Genomic DNA, 27,212 nt, shown 5'->3' with positions numbered 1-27,212 from the left:
TGCTGCCAGCCAATGAAGGCTGTACAGAGATATGACAGCAGGAATGAGGGAAGGTATTCACTCTTTGGCAGACTAGGAATATCAATTTATGTAATCCGCAGTCACTTCTTTCACACGGGACAGTATGCATCAACTGTGTTCTTGGAAGTACTCATAAAGTTCTCAAGAAAGCAGTCAACTCTTTGGGACAGAAATCAAAAAAGTTTTGCTTTAGGTTTACAGCGTGCCTGAAACAATGGGGCTTAAGACCACCAGGGTGGCACCCAAGACTCACTGAGCTATCTGCCTCTCCTGTAACAAAGTGAGATAGGCAACTTGCTCTTGAGTAAAAAAAAAGCAATACCACCATCATCCCTGAACAGTAGTAGATTTTGAAAAGTAATTACAAATATTTACTCATAATAATTAAGGTATTTTTTATAAATAGGTTAAGAAAAGACAACAAGAAAAGGAAAAGCCTTTGAACTGAAACTTAGAATGGCTGCAGTGTAAGTCAGGGCCAGACTTATTGCTTTAAGACCCAGCAATAAGGTTTTTTAGTCTACTTAGAAGTCACAGTAAACACCAGCGAGTAATTATAATCACAGGCAAATCTCAAAGCAAACAATTTCTTCTATCAATAGCAACACGTTCTAGGATTCCTGGAAATTCAGGAAGCCTGCAATTCTAAGTGGAAATAACCACTTCAAGGATTTCTTGCAACAAAGAAAAAGAGATGTTTTCCTTTGTTGAAAACATTTCTTTATTCTGTAAGAAAACATTATCTACAAGGCAATTAACCCATTACTATTTATTAATTCTAACAAGTATCTGTGTTTATTAATGATGAATACTTATTAATTACAATTCTTAAATAGTAAGAATAGGTAATATAAAAGTAAGAATAGATAATATAAAAGTAAGAATAGATATAGAAAATATATAAATTATTAGATCTAAAAGAAATCATAGGGGAAATGAAGACACTTTTTAAACCTACTACCTAGGTTTAAGAACAAGCCTAGGGAGTAACACATACTAGCCTGAAAGCACACTAGCCTGTTTCAAAAGCTGTGGTTAGGAATAAAAATCACATCTATTCTGCACTGTGCCTTCCACAGTATGCTGTAAGTATTTATATTACTACTAGATCCTAAACAAATATGAAATGCAAAAAAATTCCATGGCTGCAGGTATGCCACAGAGAGGCTTCCATCACCACAACAGCTTGGAACCTACAGTAAGTATTGCCACAAAACATGACATGTACCAGCCAACTGCACGCAAGCCATAGGCAGACAGCAGCTGCTGCTGTTTCGAGAGAAAAAGGGCAAACAAAGACCACAGCATGGGATCAGCAGATTACTAGCCAGACAAGAACTAGAAACCCCCTCATCTCTGCCCAAGGAGTGCACAATACTGAGGGGGATTATAACAGCAATTGCTGACTTCAGCACAACCTACACTAGCTCCCGGTACTCACTGCTAGTAGCTGCAGTATCCAGCAATAAAGAGCCCCATTTTTAGATGGATGTGTATACTTGGCATGGTACAAAGGAAGAAGAGGATATATGTCAAACCAAGAGAGTGATTTCCAGCAAACAATGCATCTAACAAATGTGTGCTTAAAGGCATCACAAGAACTATATTTAACCCAGAATTTACAGCTGAGGAAGGGAGAAACGAACAGCTTCAGCCACTTTGCCTTCCTATTCCTGCTTCCTCCTTCCTCCGATGGGTGAATAACCATTCCCAGATTTCACTGTCTTGTGTGGTAGTCCAATCAAACCTCCCCCAATCCTCAGCATGTCCAAGACCTTCTCATGCCCAAGTAGGTGGAACAGAATGAGAGAAGCTGACACAGGATTGTTTAATTGTACCTTTGATCTCTAAGTTTCCTTCTAGGTTTTTTTGCAAGAAAGTAGTTTGGTTTTAATACTGATATTTCTGTCATAGTTACAAACTACTTAATTTCAACTAACAAAAATCTTGGAAGGGCTGAATCAGTGCCTGAATCAGTGTTGGACTTACTGGAAAGGACTTCCGATCACATACATTATCCCTTTTAAATTAATGGGACATGGTTATTGTATACAATACAAGACAAAACACATGTGTAATAGAACAGAAAGTTATTTTAAGAGCCTCCCACACAATTAAGCTGCTGCAAAAAACCTTTTATGAATATTTTCGTGTTTCCTGAAGAGAAACCTAAGGTATTTTTAGATGAAAGAACAAAAAAAAAAAAATCTGGTTTAGGTTTGAAAAACCTAAATTGCTACGGAATGGTCCTCATATTGGTGATGGCAACAAAAACACACCAAACAATGTAGACAACGTGACAGTAGAGGCGCAATATTACATTCAAATTCACATGAGTCAAAGGTATTTGCCTTCACATTTTTAAGACAACAGCAGCAAAGTTCTCAAAGGAACACTACATTAGAATAAAATGTTATACTTGGCCACTTCTGAAACTTGTTTTGAGGTCTGTACAGGCAACATGCCTCCAAACTAAGCTAGTGTTCAGCCAGTTAGAAAAAAGTAAAGGAAAGTGTGACTAAAGATTTGTAGATGTATCAAGAAAGGTACGTGTCTACTCTGAACTACAGCATCAACTATACTTGACCAACCCCCCCCCAACCAAACCATTCTTCAGAAAATATTAATCCAATGGATTAAGAGAAAAAAAATAGGCAATAACATATTTCTGCCCATGACTTGTTTAATGTATTCTATTAAAAAACACTGAAATACTAGAACTGTGTAGATTTACAATATGAAAAGTGTTTTTTTCATGTTACCCTGTACAGAAGCTAGTACTGTACATGAGAATACCTGGAAGACCCAGAATGTCTTAAATTCTTCTTAACTCAAAGTTAATAGAAGTTAACTTATGCAGCTGGCCCCAGCTATCCAAAATGCATGAAAGCCAATAAGCTGACGGCCATGACTTTTTCCTCTGAGCAGTGTGAAGCACATATAACTGTTCTCCTTGGGTTTCAGCCCATGAGGTGCTGAATATTTTGGTCCTGACCCAATAATGCACTTAAACAAATTATTAAATCCTTAAACAACCAGCACTAGACAGACTGGAGTTTCTTCATCCACTTCTACTTTATGCCAGCAAACAGTCTAGTCCTAGTACTTGTACAAGTAACCAGAAAAGACAAATCATTCTGTTCTCCTCAAGGAATGACACTGCACCTAACCTCATCCAGTGAAAAAACTAACTGTAAGAGTTTATAGTGTTCTGAAATATCCATAATGTTATACAAACGCACACCCATTAAACAGAGGTCTCCCTCCTCTCCCCCAGCATGGTAAAGTCTCTCCTATACAAATTGTCTTCCAAGGTCCAGAAACAATTGCAAAAAAATTTCATTTACAATTTGAAAATATCATTCCTAAGCAAAGTTCTGTAATTTTACATAGACATGGCCAAATATAAGGTCTTTTTTTGCAATATAAGGTCTCTTATGCCTTTTCTATCACTTGATGCCTGAAAAAAAAAAAAAAAAAAAAGAGAGGGTAGTTCTGAGTTTACTTTTCTGCTTCAGTTTCTTCCCGCACTCTCACGGCTAACAGGCTTTATCTGAGGTGAACGTCACACCTGAGAGTGGGATGACAACCAGAAAACATCAAGAATTTACTTTGTAAATTCTATCTCAGGAAAGAATCTATTTTAAATATACCTGATCATATTGCTATCAACAAATTACCACATACCTGCACAAACTGGGTCTAGTGAATGAATGATAGCGATAAATGAAATCGTAGATACAAGCTATACCTCAGTCCAAGTGGAGCTCTTTCAGGCCAGGAGAACCCTAGCAAGTTGATATGCGAGTCTGATCCATTAAGATCAAAATGGCTCAAAGCAAAAGGAAAAAAATTATTTACATGTGCCCAAAGGTATACAATAGCTTTTAGATTTTACTGCATTAAGAAATTTGCTTCTGAATTCCCTCAAGTTTAAGCAGCACTGCTAAAGTGGAAAGGGAGTCATTAAAAACACACCAAAACCAGTTGTGTATGTTGCTTAAATTATGCATCAACAAATGTCAAACTAAGAAATCCAGCTTAAAAAAGAATAAAGTGAAATGTATTTAAGTTGAGCTTTCAAGGTCTCTCCAATACCTACAAGAAAAACATGGAACTAAGTAATGTTTCAGTTCTCACTGATCTTCTTTCCTTTCCTCGTTTTAGGGCACACCAAAAGCATTGGTTTCATTTTATAGTTACTTGGCAGTCTTCTAACTAAGAAATTACCATGGCAACAGAGTATTCTAAACGTTAATTTTGGTGCTATTTGGCAACAAGAGAGTTTTAAAATTCAAAACACCTGCAGTTGGATCACATATTAGCCAGAACTAACAATAGTACATAATCTTTTGAGTGAATAATTTAAGTGAAAAAATGTTTCTGGAACTTCATTACAAATATTTCTCTCTATTATCTGGAATGTCAGCTTGAAAGATCTAATGATTTTTAGATTCTTAGGAAAAGTTAGGAATTGCCAAGTTTACTTTTTTTTTCTTTTTTAGAAAAAGAATCACTATATTACAGTATATATTTTATACATGTCAGAATATCTGGAAATAGCCAGTCTTAGACTTATTACAGCTTCATATATCTGTATTATAAAACCATGTATAAGTAGGGAGGTAAAGGCAGCAAGAACAACATAAATGCACTTATGTGGAGTATCAGGGTTCAGTTGTTTAGTTCCAGGACAGTTTTACACAAATATATATCCACAGAAAAGAACCCCACACACACATTCTAACCTTACAAAAAAACAAAACAAGGTGCGTTTTCAGCCAGATCAGTTTCCTGAACTGTTGTTTCCCCTTATGGTCCACAAATACTAGCTAATTCCAGGGCAAAAGAGCAAAGTGGGAATGTACAGAAGGAGACAGACAGAGGGGCTACAACAAACCAGACAATGATAAATGAGCTATGCCTGTATTTAATATAACAATCAAATCCCAGCATAGAGTGCTAAGGAACACACAGTTTCTTCAGCTAGTGTCTGTGCCATACCAGTGTAGCACTAATCTTGCCTTTGCCTTCTTCAGCTACATGCAAACAGGTTTGAACCAAGTGGACTGAATTATACCACAATACAGCTAGCAAAATGTAGACAAGTTCATGAAACACGAGGCAACTTTTTCTGGATTAAAATATAGCACCCTGCTGCCCAAAACTAGCCAGAGGCAACCCGCAAAGCAAAACACCCACAGCCTTTCAGGCCTCTGGGCACTCACCCCATCAGGTTCCTGAGGGGGGTTGCTAAAGATGAATGGGAAAAAGCACACTGCCCACTTGGGCATGTTTCCGCCTTTCTCACGGGAAAAGTAATGCACACATTCCTTGTGAGTTACTGTCAAACACTTCCTCCACAGTCTGTCCATGCTGCTTTCTTTGTACTTTCTCAACCAGAGCACTGAAATACAAGTTTCTTTTTTTAATACAGCACCGTGTTTCCTCCTGCATGGAGAACAGTTGTCATTTCTAGCATAATTTCTGCAAGTGGAAACCACAATGAGTACTCAGACTGCTAGAAAAGATCACTTTCATCTAAAGGTTTTGAAAAGCAATTCTGAATATCTCAGATAGTTGGGAGAAAGTAAGGCTATTCTAGAATTACTTGTTTGTTGCCAGAGACCAAAATTTAATGGATTTACTGCTTCAAAGTCAGCGTCTCACTGTATGGAGTCAGGCTTTATGTAGTACTTCAGAAAGCATTTGAGCTCTCAAGTCCAAACCAGGATCATGAGCTGGCTAGACACATTTCTAAACCCTAAACAAACAGCAGTAGTTCTAAACATCCAGATAAGAAACAACCATCATAAACTAGCCCAAAGATGCTATATTACATAAATCGGTGCATAGGTCACCACATGGAAATAAAAATTAAACAAGTCTTCCAAACCAGAGGGCTACCTCAAGGCAATTTCTAACCCTGTATTTAATTGATCAGCTGGACATGAGTTTGAAAACCCCCAGTTAGCACTCTGCTAACAATATTTCCATGGAATGTTACAGGGGAATGTGATCAAGGCAGTCAACACAGCCAAGCTCAAATCAATGGATTTCTTAATTAGACGAGAGCTCTAGCTAGAAGCCACATGTGAATTTCACACCCCCTTATGCTTTGATTTCACAGGAAGACAGTAATAGCAGAAGCTACAGTAGTGATGTAAGAATTATCAGGATGAACACACATGAATAAACAATAAGTGATGAGGCACTTTTCCCCTTTTCTCTTCAAATGGTGAACTGTTTAAAAGCAGATGAAAAACAGAACACTGCTCCCATGGCAACATTGTGAATCTCTACATTACTAGCATAATCTGAAGCATAACACAATACTTTAACTATACTGACTCACAAACAATCTGTGTAATTTTTTGCATTAATTATACAAATCACAAACATTATCCAAACCTGTAAAGTTGAACTACTATCATGAAAAGAAAATTGTAGAAAACTGGGTATGACACCTTTCACATAACCAAGGCAGAAATGCAACAACAGTGTTTCTACTATTAACTGGGGTGGTGGCGGTGGTGGTGGCGATTGCTTTGTCTTGGAATTGTTATTCTTTTTTTTTTTAGGTGTTTCTTCTCCTTTAAAGATGCAGTGTCATGTTGCTACTTCCTCTTCTTCCACTTCAAGTAAGACAGGCACATGTCTGCAGAAACTGCACAGTTGTTAAAAAAAGACAGTCAAAAGAGGTTTACAAACTTATAACCCTGTTCTGAGGCTATTTTAAAACTACAACATGACTCAGGTTAATGTATAGTTTTAAAAGATTAACCTCCTTTTATCTAAAAATGAGCCTGAGTAATGCTGTTAGGCACTCACCACCCTTTCACTTACCACAGTTCATGAACCACAGTATTAGCTTAACCACCAGCGAGGAGCCAGAACTCTCTCTTCCGACTGCCTGGTACCAGATCAGCAAGTGCTTTAAACGCGAGTTAAATTCAGTCCATCTGTAAAAACCCCAAAACATCACAGGATGGGTTTGTCTGACAGAACTAAGGGATGCAACAGTCCTTGCTACATAAGCCAGCAAGATGTCTACTAAGTACCAAACCCTTTGCAACAAAATGTAAAACTGAAGCATCTGAATAAGTATCACTCCATCTTGCAAGAAAAGCAGCAGCAGAACAACCAGCTAGCAGTTCAGCTGAACGGACAAACCAGTGCATCAGATCATCTTCCCTTATTCTACCGCAGTTTGATTGTCTCAGTCATAGGGTATCAGCCACTTGAAAAAGTGCATTGTAGAAATGTTTACAAGAGGGGAATGCCAAGAGAGTGAATAAACTTTGGCAAACTGTAAACACAGCGCTGTTTCCCTTATATTCTTCTCTACCTTCCCTCATTTACATTTACCTCCACACAGCACCTGACTGTTCAATATTCATAAAATCATACAATAGTTCAGGTTGGAAGGAACCTTTAGAGGTCACCTAGTCCAAGCCCCCTGCAATAAGCAGGGACTTCAACTAGAGCACATTGCTCAGAGCCCCATCCAGCCTGACCCTGAATGTTTCCAGGGATGGGGCATCTACCACCTCTCTGGGCAACCACTTCCAGTGTTTCACTACCCTCATTGTAAAAAATTTCTTCCTTATGTCCAATCTAAATCTACCCTCTTTCAGTTTAAAACCATTACCCCTTGTCCTATTGCTACAGGCCCTACTAAGAAGTCTGTCCCCATCTTCCCTATAAGCCCCCTTTAAGTATTGAAAGGCTGCAATAAGGTCTCCTCAGAGCCTTCTCCTCTCCAGGCTAAACAACCCCAACTCTCAGCCTTTCTTCACAGGAGAGGTGTTCCACCCCTCTGATCATTTTTGTGGCCCTCCTCTGGACCTGCTGCAACAGGTCTGTGGCTTTCCTGTGCTGAGAACCCCAGAGCTGGACGCAGTACTCCAGGTGGGGTCTCACCAGAGCGAAGCAGAGGGGCAGAGCCACCTCCCTCAACCTGCTGGCCACACATCTTTTGATGCAGCCCAGGATACAGTTGGCCTTCTGGACTGTGAGTGCACATTGCTGGCTCATGTCCAGTTCTTCATCCACCAGTATCTCCTCTGCAGGGCTGCTCTCAATCCCCTCATCCCCCAGTCCATACTGATACTGGGGCTTGCCCTGACCCAGGTGTAGGACCTTGCACTTAGCCTTGTTGAACCTCATGAAGTTCAAAATAATAGGCTAGTAAATTGCACATGATTAGATGTGCATTTCAAGCAACCTCATACCGTTCTTCTGGCCAACCACTTGTTCTTTGCATGCTACAGTTCACTTTCAAGGAACTACATGACTTCAGCATTCGTGGAGGCCTCCAATATCCTATGGCCAAACAGTCAACTGTTATACTGTCTCACTCAGATTAGCATGCAAGTGTGCTTTCCCATTAAGTAAAACATCAAGATTAATTTTCAAACCACAACAAAGCTGCTCAGCTCCAGCTGTAAGATCAGTCTGCTGAGGTAGAGTACTGATTAGAGATGGAATGGGAATGGGGCAATAGAGAGGGTGGCAGTTGTATGCCAATTAGCCATACAAGAATGCAAGCTGTCCCTTCTTTTTGCGCTGGTAGAACTGATCTCATATTATTCATGCATTCATTTATTTTGGAAGTGCTTTGTACAACATCGACGGAAAGCAATTACTTGCATCTAGAAAGGTGGCATAGCTTATGATGGGCTTTAAAAGCAAGCAGAGAATCAGCACCTAAGCTGACTCAAAGCTTAAGATGGAAATTCTGAAGACTGCCAGCCAAGCTGACTCTTCTATGTATAATTTTGATTTTTAATAGTTTAGACTTGAAGTTCTTTAAACATTACATCAATTTGTATAGCTAATTTTATGTAACACTAATGTTATGATAAATTATTTACATGCTCAAAAAAATGAAGGAAAGCATAATCTAGCCTACATTTTAAACATACTGTGTTCGCATCATAAGTCCCACCTTCTCAACTTTGTTTCAAAATTTAGATTTTCAAAGTTTATTTATTGCTCAGTGTTTCCAATTGAGTTTAATTAATGATCATTTTTGCAAAGCGATGGTGGGTGGTATTGGCCTCCTAATTCACCAGAGAAAACCTCAAGAGTCCTGAAAGCCAATACATTACAACTTTTCTCAGCTATCCTGAAAGAGTGGAACATCAAAACTGTGTATTCTCAAATTAAATTTGTTAACCTGGTTTCTGAAGAAATTAAGTTTGTCAGCACATTGCTTGCCTGTCAGTAACCCTCCCAGTAACTTCCGGGCCTACTAAACAGAAACCAAGTTTGACAAGCACAGGCCAGAGGTCCTACATATTTTGTAAAAACTGGTAGCCAAGTAGGAGATAAAGACTAAAATTAGCATGCCTAGCATAGAAGAAATACACAAGCAGAATTCAAATCTTTTTCATTTTTGCTGCCAATTAGTACATGCACACTCATTCGCCAGCACGTCTGGCTCTGAACCAGCTACAGAACACCAGTCACATCTCCTGATCAGCCAAACAGGTGGGAGACACGCCATAACTAGTTACTGATTAGTGCTCAAAAGGAGCAACTCCAAGGATAATAGACTGAAAAACTACAGAGACAAAGGAATAACTGAGGATACTGGTATGAAGTTTTAAGGAATACTGGACTCAAAGCTGTAAGACTCCAGGTATCATTGGTTCTGCAACTTGAACATACAGTATGTTTTATTCTTACCATGTTATTTGGACTGATGTTTTTGACCTTTTGACCTTCAGCTTACACTAGTCTCACATGCTAAGAAAACAGGGAAAGAATGGGAAGTCTGTGCAACATTATAGCAGCACAATATTTGCCAAAACCTCGTTATCTTAGTATTACCAGAAAATGCATTATTTCTGTGAAACTGTCATTCAACACAACGGCTCACTTTGTACTAAGACTCATCCACTTCAAAATTTCTATTTCAGTGTCACTATGTAGTTGTTGTTATGAAGGCATAAAGGAATCATAAAGGAAAAACAGTTTCAAGCTCATTAAATAAAACAAAACTCAGCATTAGCTGAGGAGTGATCAAGTTGGAGAAATACCTGTTAAATCATTTCTCAGTTTCTCTATAAATCCAAAGGATAAAAAATGAACTAAATACCACCATTTTTAGATTGTCTGTAAAGTATATGTATAACCTGTTTTTGTGAAAAATTCAAAAGTAACTGATATTACTATGATAAAAAAAAATAATAAAACTTTTTAAAAAAATCTAAACTACTTTTCTTCAAACTCCTCCTCAGTTATGTTTGTCCCTGTCCATACATGGAAGAGGAATGAGTATAGGAAATCAAAAGGCAGGAAGGTTCTTTAGGTATGTGAAAACTCCCATCAAAATATGGGAAGGTCTCAACTACCAACTCCTGCTGCTGAAGTGAAAACTCAGTATTGAGTTTAATTAAGTTTAATTAACTTTTGGACAGAAGCAAACACCAACTCAAGTTAAATCTTGCAACAGTTAAAGCTAATTTTCATCATATGACTAAGTATCACCAGTGCTGATGCAAGTTGGAGGAATAAGCAGTTCTCCCGGGGCTACACTATCTTCACAAGCCAAAGGAATTTCTGTTGTGCAAGTATACTTTAAACTAAGAATAAAATTTTCTCCTGTCTCTAATCTGCAACTCCCAGGAGTTCCTACTTCCTTGTCTGATGCTCAAATATGACACTTGTAAAGTTTAGACTGGAAAAAAAAATATCTATATAACTAGCGTCACAAGATCATAACAAAAACCATCACACGGAAGATAAGCAGAGAGGTACATCATGGAATGACAGAGTATAAGAAAAGCAAGGAATGATGTCTAGTCCAATAGAATGATCAAATAAAAGTTACAGTGAGTGACGTTCCAGGGAGGGGAAAAAAAAAAATAAAAAAAATCAAAAGCACTTTTTTCTATGCCTGGAAAAAAAAAAGCTGTGGTGATACATGTAATAAGGATTTCACATTCATGTTTTCAAATGAAGAAATCCGCTACTAAAAAAGAAATGAAAGAACAAGAAAACAGGGAAAGAACAGAAAAGATGTGTACGTAGTTTTCCACTTTCAAAATATTTTGTACCTTTGCATACCTTCTTAAAAAAACTCTTGTCTATTCCTTATTTAACAAATGCTAACAAAAGTAGATTTCAGACTTTTACTAATGGACTATAAAGTCCAGCACAAGGTTTTTCATGTTCCCTAGCACAAGGCCACTAGCATGCATATAAAATACACATATCACAACACATCCAATGAGCACAACCCCTCTTCAGACCTAGGGTAGACCAATGACAGTCAAAAGCCATGGCTTCAGGAACCACACTGATAACGACTGATGTAAGGGAAATCCAGCTTTGCATCACAGATTTTTCTGACTTACTCAAACAGGATGAATACTCAGCCTCTGTCAAAGACTACTAAAATCACCAGAATGTGAGATGAGCTTCTGTTGGCTTCAAATGTTCTTCAATATTATTGGCCTGCCATACTCTGAAACAGTATACTACTTCCCACAAAAAACCTGCTCTTCCATTAAGGTGATTTCTGTTATCATGTCTCTATGACTTGCCTTTTTGTGGGAACTCTTTATCTCACACAGCAATTGCAGATTAGGCCAAAAAAGTCTTAAAAAGTGAGGGTTTTTTAACAGCACTACCATATAACATACTTCTCAGTCTTTTTGGAAGGACAGGAAGAATTACCCGGAGAATTACCTTGCTACATCAGTTAGTGTTCTTCCCTGAGAACAGATTAAAAAAAAAACACAACCAAAAACCAAACACATTTTAATTATCAGAATTTTTCATAAACACAAACACATGGGAAAGTCAGTGTTTGAAAAAAGAAAAAAGAAAGGAAAAAAAAAATCTAATAATCTGCACTCTTCCTGGAAGTTTCTTCATGACACAAAATAGAAACTGGAGAAAAGGACAAGTATGAAAAGTAGAAGGAATAAAGAATTTAAAATATCCCTGCCAGATGTCTGACAGACACTACTCTTTTGTTTAAAAACTATACCTTCAAGCAATTAGTTCTCCACCAGGCAGCTGCCAAGACACCAGATCCACAAGAGGTTGTGTAACTATCCCAGTATTAGTTACTAACAACTTAAAGCAGTGATTGAAGGCTCCTGAAAAATCTTCTTTTTTGTAACAGAACAAGGGCTCTCACATTACCCATCTATTTTAGGTATGGTATGTTTATTGTCCAGCCATTTAGAACTTCTCTCCCACACTAAGTGCCAGTTCTGTTGGGGGATTCCCTTCTTCTAAAGCTTGCTGCTCTCTTCTTCAGTCTCCAGCTTTTTCATACCAAACATGTCTCCTTTCCTTATGAGCTCTCCACATTCCTCATCCTACTTCCTCTTGTTCAACATATCGCATTACCCACCTATCATTTCTGACTGTTGCAGTACTTAAAAAATTACCAGCTATCTCTCTCTTCCGTTCCTTCTTCTATCATTCTCATTATTTCTGAACTGCTCCACAAGCAAGCAATCACTTAACTGCCCTTTTGCTTTATATAGCCTGGAATTCCTATTTTATCGTGCAACTAAGTGTCAGTTATACTCTCCTGCTCCTACACGACTCATTTCCTTTGCAGCAGTCCCTTAGTGATTTTTGCTTCTGGATGAAATCCCTTATTCATTCCTTTGAACCAGTTGCTATTAAAAACAGTTCTTACCAGCCTCTCATGCAACCAGTCTCTATTCAGCCATTCCTTCCTACATTAGCATTATCTGTACATGTCCTCAGACTTATTCTGATGTGCTCTCATAAAACAGCGAAGAGGAACTGTAGCATCATTTAGGTTAGAAAGACACTTAAGGTAACCACATCTAACTGTTAACCTAGCACTGCCAAGTCCCACCACTACACCATGTCCCTAAGAACCACACCTACACATCTTTTAAACACCTCCAGGGATGGTGACTCAACCACTTCCCTGGGCAGCCTGTTCCTGTGCTTGGCAACACTTTCAATGAAGAAATTTTGCATAATATCCAATCCAAACCTCCCCTCCTGTAACTTGAGGCCATTTCCTCTCATCCTATCACTGGTTACTTGACAGAAGAGACCAGCACCCACCTCACTACAACCTCCGTTGAGGTGGTTGTAGAGAGCAATAAGGTCTCCCCTCAATCTCCTTTTCTCCAGACTAAACTACCCCAGTTCCCTCAGCCACTCATCACAGGACTTGTCCTCCAGGCCCTTCACCAGCTTTGTTGCCCTTCTCTGAACACACTCCAGCACCTCAGTGTCTTTCCTGGAGTGAGGGGCCCAAAACTGAACACCGCACTCGAGGTGTGGCCTCACCAGTGCCGAGTACAGGGGAACAATCACCTCCCTGCTCCTGCTGGCCACACTATTTCTGATGCAGGCCAGGATGTCGTTGGCCTTCTTGGCCACCTGGGCACACTGCTGGCTCATATTCAGCCGGCTGTCAACCAGCACCCCCAGGTCTTTCTCTGCTGGGCAGCTTTCCAGCCACTCTTCCCCAAGCCTGTAGCGCTGCATGGGGTTGTCATGACCCAAGTCCAGGACCCGGCACTTGGCCTTGTTGAACTTTATATAGTTGGCCTTGGCCCATCGATCCAGCCTGTCCAGATCCCTCTGTAGAGCCTTCCTTCTCTCAAGCAGATCAATGCTCCACCCAACTTGGTGTCATCTGCACAGTGACTGAGGGTGCACTCGATCCCCTCATCCAGACAGTTGAAAAAGTTATTAAACAGAACTGGCCCTAATAATGAGCCCTGAGGAACACCACTTGTGACCGGCCACCAACTGCATTTAACTCCATTCACCACAACTCTTTGGGCCCAGCCATCCAGCCAGTTTTTTTAACCAGCAGAGAGTACACCCATCCAAGCCGTGGGCAGCCAGTTTTTCCAGGAGAATGCTGTGGCAAACAGTGTCAAAGGCCCTACTAAAGTCTAGGTAGACAACATCCACAGCCTTTCCCTCATCCACTAAGCTGGTCACCTTGTCATAGAAGGGAAGGAGGTTAGTGAAGCAGGACCTGCCTTTCATAAACCCACACTGACCGGGCCTGATCACCTGGTTGTCCTGTATGTGCCATGTGATGGCACTCAAGATGATCTGCTCCACAACCTTCCCCAGCACCAAGGTTGGACTGACAGGCTTGTCCTTCCCCAGATCCTCCTTCCTGCCCTTCTTGTAGATGGGCATCACATTCGCTAACTGCCACTCAACTGGGACCTCCCCCGTTAGCCAGGACTGCTGACAAATGATTGAAAGGGGCTCTGTGACCACTTCCACCAGCTCCCTCAGTACTCCTGGGTGGATCCCAAGGGTATAGCTGATTCTGAAAACAATGAAGATAGCCTGTCATCACAGTAAAATTTTTGAGATACCATATGACACATCATAATGGCATACAAATTTAATGGAAAATGTTCCCTAACCACTTAGAGATTCAGATATCCATATCCAGCATCTACTGGTAGCTCTATGCCAGTGATACACTGTATGTATTGCTTATACAAAAATCTCATTTCTGTTTGCCCTGCTCCACCATTAGCTTTAAATAATTTGTTTTCTTTAAAAGGGGTGGGCCTTCTTGTGAACACTTACTTTCAAGACAGAATAAATTTAATTGCAATATTTTTAGTTTAAAGAGTACCAAGAGTTATATCCTGAGGATTAAGTTTTGTTTTCCATTGTCAATTTTATTTTTCTGGCTAGTTTTCATTCTCTGTTGAAATTATCAAGGACAGAATATAGAGAAATGAGCTAAAAACTACTGAACTGCAGAAGAAAAAAAAGAACTGAAATAATGAAGGAATAAACACAATTTTATAACCATTTTAAAGCATGTTTGAAGACTTTTATTTGAGACTTGCCTGTTCTCTTTATTAGAGTTATTTGGAAACTGAGTAAGCCAAATCATAAGATGGCACTCTTTTTCTAAAATAGCTTCCAAAGAAAGAGCTATTCCAGATTCACTGCTTACATTTGCACCTTACACACATATCTTTTAGGAGAAAGACATCCCTAATTCCAACATTTGAATCATTAAACAGGAAACAAAAAGTCCCTCACATTTTACTCCTCACTGAGCTCCTGCTCCTACTGGAATATTATTCATTTCTGCTCCTAGTAAGGGTAATAAATTTTTGAGACTTAACTCTTTCACACTGTCTTCAATCTAATTTGTCACCCTACCAAGCTGCTGTACAATAATAACATAAATTCATAGTTGTCTAATTCTTTGTTTGCTTGACCACAGATGAAAAGAATTCAAACAAGTCTACAAACACACAATGAACTAGTTTCCAACACAACTGAATGAATCCAACCAGATCTCTAGATAGTACACTCAAAACTTACAATTTGTGAATTAGAGCCCCTAGTTTATATTTGGTGTCATGGAAATCTCAGTATCAAGCTTACTGGTGATTGAAAGGGAAGTTCTTTAACAGCCATTATGCAAATATTCTGCTGGACCCAATTTTGACCTGTTTACTCAACACAAAAATTACAGAACAGAAAAGCATGCCTCTAAGTCAGGTGACTACAGAACAGAAAATACACCAGAATAAAAATGAACAGAATATTTGCATTCTAAAAAATGATAATTGATTTACATTCTAAGGGGTTAGTGTGGAATATATTTATACACACACAAACACACACACTTCATTTGTTATTAATGCCATATGAACAAACATGTACCCCTGACCCATCTTTGCAACGGAAATAATGTAACGGTAATTTTTTGCATATAAAATCAGCACAAGAATTTAAAAACTCTTTCTCTTATGTGATTTAAATGACAATCAAAAAAGTCACTGAACTTAGTAGCTGGGTACTTTCATGCTGAAAACCCTAACTAAAAAATTCTTCCCTTAATTGCTCTTCACTACCGACCCCGACAGCGTAAGACAAACTGAAAGGAATTTTATCATTGCCATACCAATTGGCAATTTGCAATAAATTCACAACTGATTACTATTCTCTTTCTAGGAATGTCCCCCCTCCCCCCAGGACCCCAAATTCTATTAGGAAAAACCCCACCACCACCCCTTCCTTTCTACGCCCATTTCAGCCTTGCTTCATTCTTCATTTGGCAGCAAGCTTCAGGCCCAGCAAAGCAAAGGTCGCAGAAAGATGTCTGCAATGACAGCAGTAAGCACATTTACTGTAACAGAACCATTTTTTTAAATTGTTATTTTATGCGTGCATATATACTCATAAATTACAGCTGATAAAAGACTATACTGTGTCCTGCAAGTATCTCACAGTTCTTTTAAAATAAAAGTTACAAAGTTTCCCATGACCATGTTTGCATGTTTTTTTCATTATTGTACACTACCACACCAAGGAACCACAGATGTTTTGTTTTATGAGAGCATCTTACTAGTCTACGTGGCCTACCACACACACTTTATATAAACCACTTGAGCTAAGGAAAAGTTTTCATTTCTGTCCTGAAGTACAGTAGTTTGATAACGGCTGTATACAACACTGCCAGAAGCAAAACCCTGCATAGTTTGCCATGTTTAATTGCTTCAGTAATGTGCTGAAGCAAAATCTGTGTGAGCAGCAGATCAGAATTTGCTGTTAATATTAGTATAACTGATGATGTGGCAACTCTAGAAACTTTAAAAACAGCTGCTGGAACAGTTCCTAGGGAAAAAAAAGCCACAATTCCTCAGAATTCTATCTCACAGAGTATAAGTTTGGAAATTTCATAAGCTTTCAAAAGACCTTTTCCTTAGGACATTTACATGGTCTGTAAAAGAATGTCAGTAATTTAACACTTGAACTGTTTTAAGCAGAATTCAAGCCCAAATCTAGCACAACTTTCTTCTACTTCAAGAAAATGTTGTGCTTAGAATTATTTGTTAGTAACACAAGTAATGCAAGAATTTTTACATGCATTTCCATAGAGCTAAAATGACTGCTGCCAAGTATTCCAGAGTTTAAAAAGAAAGTCCTGTATGCTTTCTAACTTCGCACAGACTTGTAATTTACAGAAAAAAGTACTGATTTGCCAGTATACTGAGAAATAAACTGATGGAAAAGATTAGCTACTTGTTTTTTAATTGTGTAGAAATTTATTCTTTCTCAGTTCTCATAACTTGTTTATATGCCTTTCAAGGCTTTAGGCTGATTTCAGTGACATATATGAGACTGTATAACCAGCTTCAAGGAAGTATTTAAGACCACATGCAAGCCAGGGATATGCAAATCTTAGCAGTGCCAGAATTCACCCACAGCTTCAGTTTTGACCACAGAGGATCCTAGGCACCTGTACTTTTTCCAAAGTATCTAAGTGCTAACCACTTCACCTTAAGAATAATTCTTAAGGTGAAGTGGTTAGCACTTAGATAAGAATAATTCTTCTTCTTAAGTGGTCACAGATGAACCTAAAGCTGACTTAAGCTGCCCAAGAGACTGTCTCTCTGATACAGCTTAACAATACCATCAGATAGCTGAGAACAGTACTGGAACTTGTGTCCACCATCTGAGGAACAGCCTAGATGTTGGGACACTTACCAGAACTGAAAAGCCTAAAATTACAGGCCTTCTTCAATGAGAGGGAGTCTAGGACAAATGCTTCTACTTCAAGCAAGTGGCTTGGCCAGCATGCTGGATAGGTGCTGGAACAAACAAGGCTCACAAGCCAGAGACAAAATAGCAAAAGGGAACTCATCTGTAGACCAGCAAGAAGAATTTCCTCAGGGCTAGAGAGTTCTGAGTTCCAGTATTTCCTCTGAGGGAGCTCATGCATTTTATGTTAATTGTTGGATAAGCAGCCTTTGGAACACTGCCAAGGACTTTTCCTGTGGAAATGCTCCCATCAGTGAAATACATGACCAGGCTCCCCTCACCCCATAAAACCTCCCTTACTTGCCCGACAGTAGCCCAGCAGTAGTATTTGTTAGTATTTGTGATGAGTGCACTCTGCTGGTCATTGAGATCACAGGATTCAACACATCTCAGATTGAGGGGACCAATACACCAGCTTTCTCAACTACTGGAAAGTTTTCTAATATCTAAGCCATTAAACAAAAAATGCAGCATTTTCCCCATTAGAGACAAGCCTTGAGAGAAGGCATGATATTTTGAATTACGAGCAGCAAGACATCTCACAGCTCAGTCAGATACCCGATACCAGATACGTGGCCAGATACCTCACCTCATGCCTTACCTCCCCTTTAGGTAGCTATAAAGTCAGTGCACAGGAATATTAAACTGCCCTAAAGGAACTCCTAGATTCCCACACAGCCCTGGGGATAACACACAAAAACAGATCTTTGGGGGTAGCTACTTTATTTCAAAGAGAAGCCTGGATCACCACACTGGGCTGGCTGCCCAGTATTTCAGACTGCTTTAAACACCGTAATACCTACAGCACTCAGTCACTGTTATTTTCAAAGTTTCCATCTAGCCTTTTGGATACACTAAAAAATTGAATGCTGACATCAGCTTGTTTATGATAGCGAAAAGCAATTTTAAAGAAACCCCAAGAAAGAAGGCCTAAGTGTTCATTTCTCTGATAACTGTGGGAAATACAAACTCCTGAAAAATTACATTTTGCTTTCCTTGTTACTGGACTGCAACTTGTTTTAAGAGTTCTTTTGCAACAGGTAAGAGACTAGGGTGGTTTTTTCCCCCCTCGATATATCCTTGGTCACATTTTCCAAAATAAATACAAACTTATTTAACACTGAAATTATACAATTCTTCTTTCAAGCTGATTTGTAACTACTTTCCAATGAACTCACTGTATAACAGTATCAAGATCAAACAAATACAAAGGCTCCTTTGACGTCCTATTTGCACCCTCCAGTTCTCCTGCCCTTACAGCCTTGATCACTAATTAATTTCCTTAACCTAAACACCTGCCAGACAATGAAACTGCACATCATATAACCATCCTGACTATTTTAGGTTTTGCTGGTTGAACACCCTCCCCAAATCTTAGGCTTATTTCACTGCCTAAAGAGAAACACTTAAGTGAGATGAAGAACAGCACACTTCTAAGAGTCCCACAAGACAACTGAACGGCTCACTGTGGTGGAAGGGGGACAGTCTGTCTCCATCCCTCCTCCATGCCCTTCCGATTCACCCCTGGTCCTATGTTCCTGCTGCTCTCATTCTCTGTTGTAAGACCCTGCTACCTTAAATCAGGAGCTGTAAACCACCCTAACAAAAAATTTACTCTGCTCATAGAAGAGGGAGGCTGGACCATCTGGCTGGAATGTTTGAGGAGCAAGGAGAGTGAGAAGCCGTAGCTTCAGAAGCAGTGATTCCAGCTGTCCGTGAAACCACAGTCAGAGAATCACACTCCTTTGGGGGCACACCACATGAGTCTGCAACACCACACACCGAACAGCAAAACAATTCTCCACAAAATGCCTTATATGAAAGGACTTTCAATGTTAAAACCATCCCAGTATCTATAGTCTAAAATGTGGAAAAAAAATAAGTCATTAATAAACAAAACCTCAAAGTCATCTTAAGTCAGTGAAAACACAGTAAGGTGTATCACATCTGAGTGATGAGGTAGTCATAATGCTGAAGAACGCTGAAAATAAGAAAGATCTTAAGTAACTGCAAGTAAATACCACGGAGAAGTCTTAAACTCACTTTGTATGGAATATTTCTCTGCAAAAATGGTAATCATTCAATGACAAGAAAACTTCCAAGTTAATTTCATTTTGGATCAATTTAAAATTGACATTTATACAAGCATGTTGGACCTACTGTATCAACAACAAAAATATATCATGCACTAAGGACTGGCATGGGCAAATAATCAGGTTTTTCACATTTAAGGCATTTTACAAAAATCATGATGCAGTTCCTGGCTATACAAGTCAATTCAGTTTCAGGAGGAATGCATGACCCTCTTCAAAGTCCACCCTTCCCATTCTTTAATAATTCCACCTGATATCCCAGTCAGACCGTGGTTTTTTTCACTGCTATACAGAAACTTTGATTAGCAAAAGTGATTTATTTCTAAAAGCACGTACTTGGCACTTCAGCAATTTGTGAGTGAAGGCATGTATACATGCAATTTCAGTAACTGTTTTTCTATTTACATTTGTATCTTAGATGCATCTGACGACCTAATGATGAACATGACACCTATCCATGCTACACCAGACCAACCCAGCCTTTACACAAGCATCTCCAAATATACATTTACTTCTGGGTGCACTGTGATAAAAGTTGCAAGTTTCACAGAATAACAGTTACAACTCAGACTGCAGTTTCAGACTTTCAGAGACTGTATGTCAGTCTTTCTTCACAAGGTAAGATTAGTTCCCATAGCTTTTTGTCTGATTTTTTTCATATCCATCTCTGACTTTGCCGTACACCAGTCTAAATCCTTAGCCAAATGTCCAGGTTTCTTTCTAAACATGTCATTCATCTAAATTGCAGTCCAGATAACTCAGAGGTCATGATGTCAGTCCTAAATCTAAAGAGTAAAAGGGCCTGACTATTGCCACACTGAGTATCACAGCACAAAGTGTTGGGACCCAAACCACTACTGAACGGAATCGACTACTTTGAGCTTCATTACTAAGCTCCCTACATAACATTTTTTAAATCTGCACTTTGTTTAGCAGATTGAAAAATGCGTGTGCACACTATTACTCTGAAGACATATTTTTTATCTTGAGTCTACCTTTTAGGAAAAAAAAAAAAGAGCACTTCAGTTGTGTATGACAAGCATTATGGAGACATCAGCTTTTATTATCTAAAAAAACATAGCTTTGTAAATAAAGCTCAACCTTTTCTAATTCAGTAAGAGGTCCATAACATTTTTATAGAGAGAAATTATTTTGGATGCATGCAATTCATTATTAAATACAAATTTAAGAGAAAAATTCACCTATTCATCTGATACCAAAGCTTCCATACCGAAACAGGTTTGGCAAATTAAATTCATACATCCTATAGACAGAAACAACTCTCAACTCAGAGATTTAAATTTGCATCACATAATATGATGCCTTACTAATATTCAACTTCAGCCATTATAGCACTTGTGTAGATACACACTACAATACTTATTTTTAAAATGACTCATAGAGCGATCATTTGCATTAGATTAATGGGCTTTCTGCAGCTTAATTCCTTAAGGTATTTGTAAGCAGAATTTAATTCTAAAATAAATATTTAAAAAAAGCGGAACAGAGCGAAAACTGTATTTGTTGTAATCACACCATATTGATAGCAGAGTATGATTATAAAACCAGAAAAACATAGTTTTAAGAAGTATGGGTTCTGAAAACACACAAACCTGGGAGGGTCCCATTCAAGAGTTTCAGTTTTGTACTAATGTATATTGCTGATCGACAATGATCATTTTTCACATTAAACAGGAGCTATCTCCCTTCAAACTTGCCCTTGTCCATGGCAGTTGATGATAACGTGCTGCCATCTAGCAAATGTTCCCAGAAAAGTTTAACTTTGGAAGGTATTCTGAGACAAGACACCTGAAAATTCTTAGAAAGCTTTTTAAAATAGGAAACATATACACGCGACAATAGTTTTTTAAAAAGATTCCTTCAGCCTGCATGCTTATAAAATTAAACACGAGATGAGAATCAATTAGGCTTAATACAAACCCTACAAAAGCATGATCATATGCAGTTGATACATTACCATTTCAAAACTGAACTTTTTCATTCTACAAGTTATATTTTCCCTTGTATAAAAGAACATGATGAGTAGAAAATGGTATGATACACTGCATTTTCCCCTTCTTTCTCAAAAACTCTAGTCTTCATTGTTTAACTTTGTTCTAACTGTCTGCAGTCTTTAATTCCTCCCCACAGTCCCCACCTCTTCCTTGGGCACAGAAATGAAAATGCAGTAATGGGACGTCTGAATTACAAAAACATTCATGTTTTTTAACTCTTTTAAATCTTTATTTTTCAGTCATGCAGTCACACTGAAACTGTATGATGTTATTTACCAGCAGCAAGATGATGGCTTCTTAAAATTACTGGACCTTGCTAACTGTGGGTTTTGCCAAGATCTTGGGGTTTTTTCTGTTATTATCTAGGTATATATGCAATTAGAGAAAAAGAAAAAGAACAGTTATACACTTTTGGCACAATACCCATTTGTTAACATGGACATAATGTGAGTTTCTGAAGCTGTTACACTGATATAAACAACTTTACATGAAAAAATAGAAATTATTAATAGAATGTCTAAACTAATTATTCTGTGAATAACTTAATAATTATGACTGATTTCTTATATTTTTCTGTCTTATTTCACCTCATCACAACAACTGCAATTCCCTCTCATTTTCACCCAGGATCCCTACCACTGTACAATAACTTCAGATCTCATTCATATAGTCACCTAAACAGTATGACATTTTCATTCTTTGTTCCCTATTAGATCAGAACAGCTGGGAGCATGTCGCTTCATGGAAGCACTATTCTTTAACCAAATGATAATTAAACAAAAACCCCAACAACTTTGGAGGTCTCTACTCCTTTCCAAATTCTCTGAAATTAGCCAATGAATTCAAAAGCTGTCAGAAAGGAGACACATGTCACAGTCCTTTATTTGTCTCATTTCCTTGGAGGATTAGATTTTCATAGTAATAAGATTCAACTTCCAAGTTTCTTTGGTGATAAGTTAAGTCATCACCCAATTAAATGTCGTTTAATTTCAAAACACATATACACTACTTCATTATAACACTGGAACCAAAAGCTTGATTTTTACACTGTACTAACAAAATGTCCCCTTAAGAGTGTAAGGGTGCTTTTGTTTTCACCAGGACAGTAATACCAAAACAACTCCTGCCACTGAATTACACTGAACTGAAGCTACCTACTCAAGTGGTAATTACCCTTCCCATTCAGAAATAAGATAAACAAGTATATCTTATCTGTAGAAAGCAGATGCTGTGCAATTGTTACCTATGACAATACAGTTCATAGTAATGTTGTAGACACTCCAGAACAAAGAAATGTTTGGACATCAATAACTATTTGTATTGTTAGTTACCAAGTATCAAACATGTAACAAGAAGTAATGAAAATAAAGGTCAATTAACATTAAGAAAGGTGCCAAATTATGTTACTGAGAAACACTGCTCTTAGTCTATATGTTCTTCCTGTAAAAACAAGATGAATTTGTAAAAAAAAAATTTGAAACTTGTCATCCCGGAATTACTTAAGACCCCATTATTTAGCAGGCCATTATAGTTTATGATATTAATGAATAGCAGAAGCCTGTCTTTGCCAGAATCAAATACCGGAGTACATAAATATAATACAGCTGAATTTACAAGGCCTTACACAGAACTACTGTAAATCTACCTAAGACAAACAAGTTTATCAGCTATGTAAGGGTCACAAAGTTCTTTCTGCAACAACTGCCATCATAGCAATTTGATATAGCCTAATGGGGGAAGAAACTTCTATGATTCCTAGCATTCGTTGATTGCAGAATGCCAAAGGTGTATAGCGTAGAGCTGCTCTGTAATTACAGTAAATCTTTCCCTTAGCAAATTGGAAGAATACACAAGAAAAATCCAACAGTTTGTCTAAAACAGACTTCGTAAAATCATTGCTTTATTCATGCTCAAATTCCACAATGTCACCTTTATTAGAGGAAGATAAGTATTTCTTACCAGTAAAATGCATTCTTACAAGGGCATCTCAGTAATAAATACACAGAGGATATCCAGGTATTGGTAAAGAAAACATTTATTTCAGATTTTATGATTAGTCACCACAGTAATTAATACAGCTCTGATGCTTATGAAAAGGCATCCATGTAGAAATGGAAAAGTTGTTTAATCTGTTCACACTAGGTCTCCATCCTACTCCTAGCCAGCTGACCTTATCCCTCTTGTGAGATGGCATCCAGGATTTCAGTCTCTGTACTACCTTATGTCTCCGATGGACCTGTTATTAGAGAGTGCCTACTTTTAGTCCAAGCTCTGATGAAAGCTTCCACCTCCAGAAAATCTAGGAACTTACTTTCATTTTCCTCTTAGGATAGGGTGATGTTTGAACCATAAGAAGGAACGGCATCCCCAGTGTCCTTACAGAAATCTTCCAATATTTTGTACAGAAACTCACTGAATTCTGTCTTTTTCTGAAGAACTGTTTGGGCATTCCTCAGTCAAATAATGAGTCTTTTTTTCATGCCTTGTTATACGAGTATGTCTTTGGTGAAAGACTATGAATCACCACCTCGATCATTCGAAAAAGATCCTCGCTTCAACAATAAATGAAACACTCTCTTCTTTCTTTGATGACTCACTGGTATATTTCAATGTGAAATCACTCACATTTGACCTTACATTTGTTAATAGCAAGTACCAAAAATTTGTAATAAATTACAGAGTAGATACCTGTATTTTACGCAGTATCAAACTACATTTTCTCTGATGAACAGGCTACCTCTCACTAAATTCTTGACTTGCAAATCAACCTCTCTCAAGAGTTACTATATGCCTAGAACATAAAACTTACTTTAAATACAAGCGCAACCTGAGAATGCTTGTATAATCTGTCGTTTTGGTTCTACTGATGACAAATAGTTATTTTAACCATACTGTGAATTATCTAGGAATCCTGGAAGGGCACAACGCCATCTGCAGAAGCTGACACAACACGTGCTCAGAAGAACTGTCAGCTACTCTTTAGGTGTTGCAGCAACAACTTAAAGAGGCTAGTTTAGTTGTGCCAGACTCAGCGTACACAATGATTTGCAAATGCGCAGTCAAAACCTACCACAAACGAAATGCACCTAGCTAATTTAATTCACGCTATAGAGTGGGAAAAAATTCTGAGAGAAACGTGAACCACCAAACTTCTTACAGAACAGGAAAAAGTTAGCTCTAACCCACTGATTTCTTATTCTCAGCCCCTCTGCCTCCAAGAAAATGGGGCAACGTCATACCTTTGCTACCCACGAAACAGGCAGCTGAAACTTAAGTAGGTCTACTAGAACCACCTGCAAAACTTCAGCGTGAACACAAACAGGGTAAGACATGACACGACACGAAGACGACCCAGTGAGAGGGTGTTGAACCGAAGCACACGTGTCGACAATTGCGTAGCACTCCCCTAAAGGCAGTTTATCTTCGCAGGACAGATCTTTATTCTCATCCCCTAGCCCTTTCGCTGATAGCCAGCAGAGCGCGCAGCGTTTCCCCAGGCGACGGCGACAGCCGCGGCCGCCCCGGGGCCTCCCCCACCGCTCCGGGCAGCCACGCCGGCCCTGGGGAGGGTCGGGTCGAGTCCGGCCCGGCCCGGCCCGCTCGCAGGGAGACACGCCGCTGCACAGCTCTGCCACTTCCCTGCCCTCCCGGTGCCCCGGCCCCCTCCAGCGGCCGCCGCCTCCACCTGCCCCGCCGGGCCTTCCCCGGCTCAAGCCTCCCAACCGCCCCCCCGACGGCCACCCCAGAGGACGCCTGGGCAGGTGGCTCACCTCGTTGTTGAGGTTCAGCACGGGAGCCATGGCGCCGGCCCCTGCCCGCAGAGCTCCGCCGTCCTCCGGCCCGGCCCGGCCTTCCGCCGCCGCCTCCTCCCCGAGCTCTCCCCACGCCGCTGCAGAGGCAGCGCGAAGCGAAACCGCGCGCATGCGCCGCGCGCGCCGGGGCAGGCCCGCTCCAGGCTGAAGCTCAATGGCCAGAGCCTCTCTAGGCCAGCTCTCGAAGGCCTCGGTCCTCCGGCCCCGCCCCAGCCGCGCGGCTTCCAGGGGCCGCCTGCGCGTCTGTGCTCGGCGGCGGCCCTGCCCTGGGAGGCGGCGGGCTGAGGCGGCGGGCTGAGGCGGCCCCCTGCCCCTGCCCGCCCGGAGTCCCGTTTCCTTCAGAAATGGGGGTAAAGAGGGTTTTCTTCTGGTTCTCGCGGGTCATAAGCAGCGTGGGCAGGAGGAGGATCCCGAGCCTAACCCGTCTGAGGCGCCTCGGGGGCGACTCTTGGAAAAGGGCTCGCCTTTTGGAAAAGGGCTCGCCTCGCATGAGGTTGATCCTGAAACTCCTCACTCGTGGCTTGCGTTTTATGCTGCTGCGTTGCATCGTCAGCTGGCTGGACCATAGACCTGAAAAAGGTGTACGCGTCTGAACCCTTAAACTGCAGAGACATCTGCCCCTCCAAATTGTTTATAATCTTAGGAACATTATGGGATTCTTGCTTTTCTCATCTTGCTGCTGCCGTTATAGAACCAGCCTAAAAAACGCTGCATGCGTAAACGGTGAACGGTGCTGCGTTTCTAGACTTTGTGCCTTATCCTCCCCCTCTCCTTTTCCCTATGACACAAAACCAGCCTCCATTTTCAAACGGCTTTAAGGTTTTCAGATTGAGTTTTCCATGTGTGCAGAAGGCAGACTGTGGGTTGTGCAGAAATGAAGTCGTCTGACGCTTCAGCTCTGTAAAACTTCATACACAGTTTTAGGCAGCTGTAGTGAAGTGGAGCTGAGCATGTGTTTTGGACTTTGCGAGATCTCAGTCTGAGAAGTTTGGCAAAGTGTCTTGAGAACTTTTCCGCATTATTTCGTTTATTGTGCTAGAAGGAATTGTTTTAAATTGTTACAAATATTTTTCTGTTTTACTGAAACAGGATTTTACACAACTCATGCCTAAATGTAAGCAAGTCTTAGCATGTCTAGAGAATGAATCAGTTCTTGTTTCACGTTACTGTTTATCTGTTGCAGTATTCAAAAGAACTGAGATCATATTTGAAAGTATTTGGGGAAATTGTTTTAAATGTAAACCCTTTTTGTTTATACGAATAAAATCAGTTTCAGGAAATTCTTCGGACGTTCACCAGCAATTAGTTGGCCCCTGGATGGCACTGTTGTGCATGGAATTCTGCTTTGAAGTCTGACTATTTAAGCAAATACAACCGTTGTTAGCTGTCTCTGTAATGCATTTTGTCTGCAGGATCTAGCGTTTAGGTCTTGTTATAGTTTAATGTTTGATTTCTAACTAGTGCTTGGGCATCTCCTGTAAGTGAACTGCAGCTAAATCACTTTTGGCTGTAATTTTTATTAAGTCTTACCTGCAAGTGGGATCAGGCCAGGCAAGTCCTTCAAAGTAAAATTTTGAGTTCCATTTAGGGTGTTTCAGAAAGTGGTAGTGGTTGCTCAGTAGCAGGCTAGGTTTCATTTGGATCAATAAAGAGCCAGCTGAAACTCCTTTGAACCCATCCTTTCATAATATGGTAAATTTATTTTGTTC

The 27,212-nt window shown here is 39.6% G+C and overlaps 1 protein-coding gene across 5 annotated transcripts in view; it reads right to left on the bottom strand.

Annotated features, from left to right (window-relative positions):
• The window catches only part of SRFBP1 (serum response factor binding protein 1), a 76,281-nt gene extending 50,676 nt beyond the window's left edge, over positions 1-25,605 (bottom strand). For 3 of the 5 annotated variants that reach the window (XM_049794984.1, XM_049794989.1, XM_049794990.1), the window contains exon 1: positions 25,462-25,605. In XM_049794984.1, coding sequence (XP_049650941.1) covers positions 25,462-25,491 — 30 coding nt within the window. In that variant the 5' untranslated portion in view covers positions 25,492-25,605. Of the gene's footprint in view, positions 1-6,488; positions 6,689-6,867; positions 6,984-12,025; positions 12,125-25,461 lie in introns of those variants that run through there. The other 2 variants (XM_049794985.1, XM_049794986.1) reach the window with 2 other exon arrangements.
• Positions 25,606-27,212: the final 1,607 nt, after the last annotated feature.

This window comes from Accipiter gentilis, chromosome Z (genome assembly GCF_929443795.1).
Source record: "Accipiter gentilis chromosome Z, bAccGen1.1, whole genome shotgun sequence".
Classification (NCBI taxonomy): Eukaryota; Metazoa; Chordata; class Aves; order Accipitriformes; family Accipitridae; genus Astur; species Astur gentilis.
Note: the sequence above shows the minus strand (reverse complement) of the source record. Positions and strands in the feature narration are given on the sequence as shown.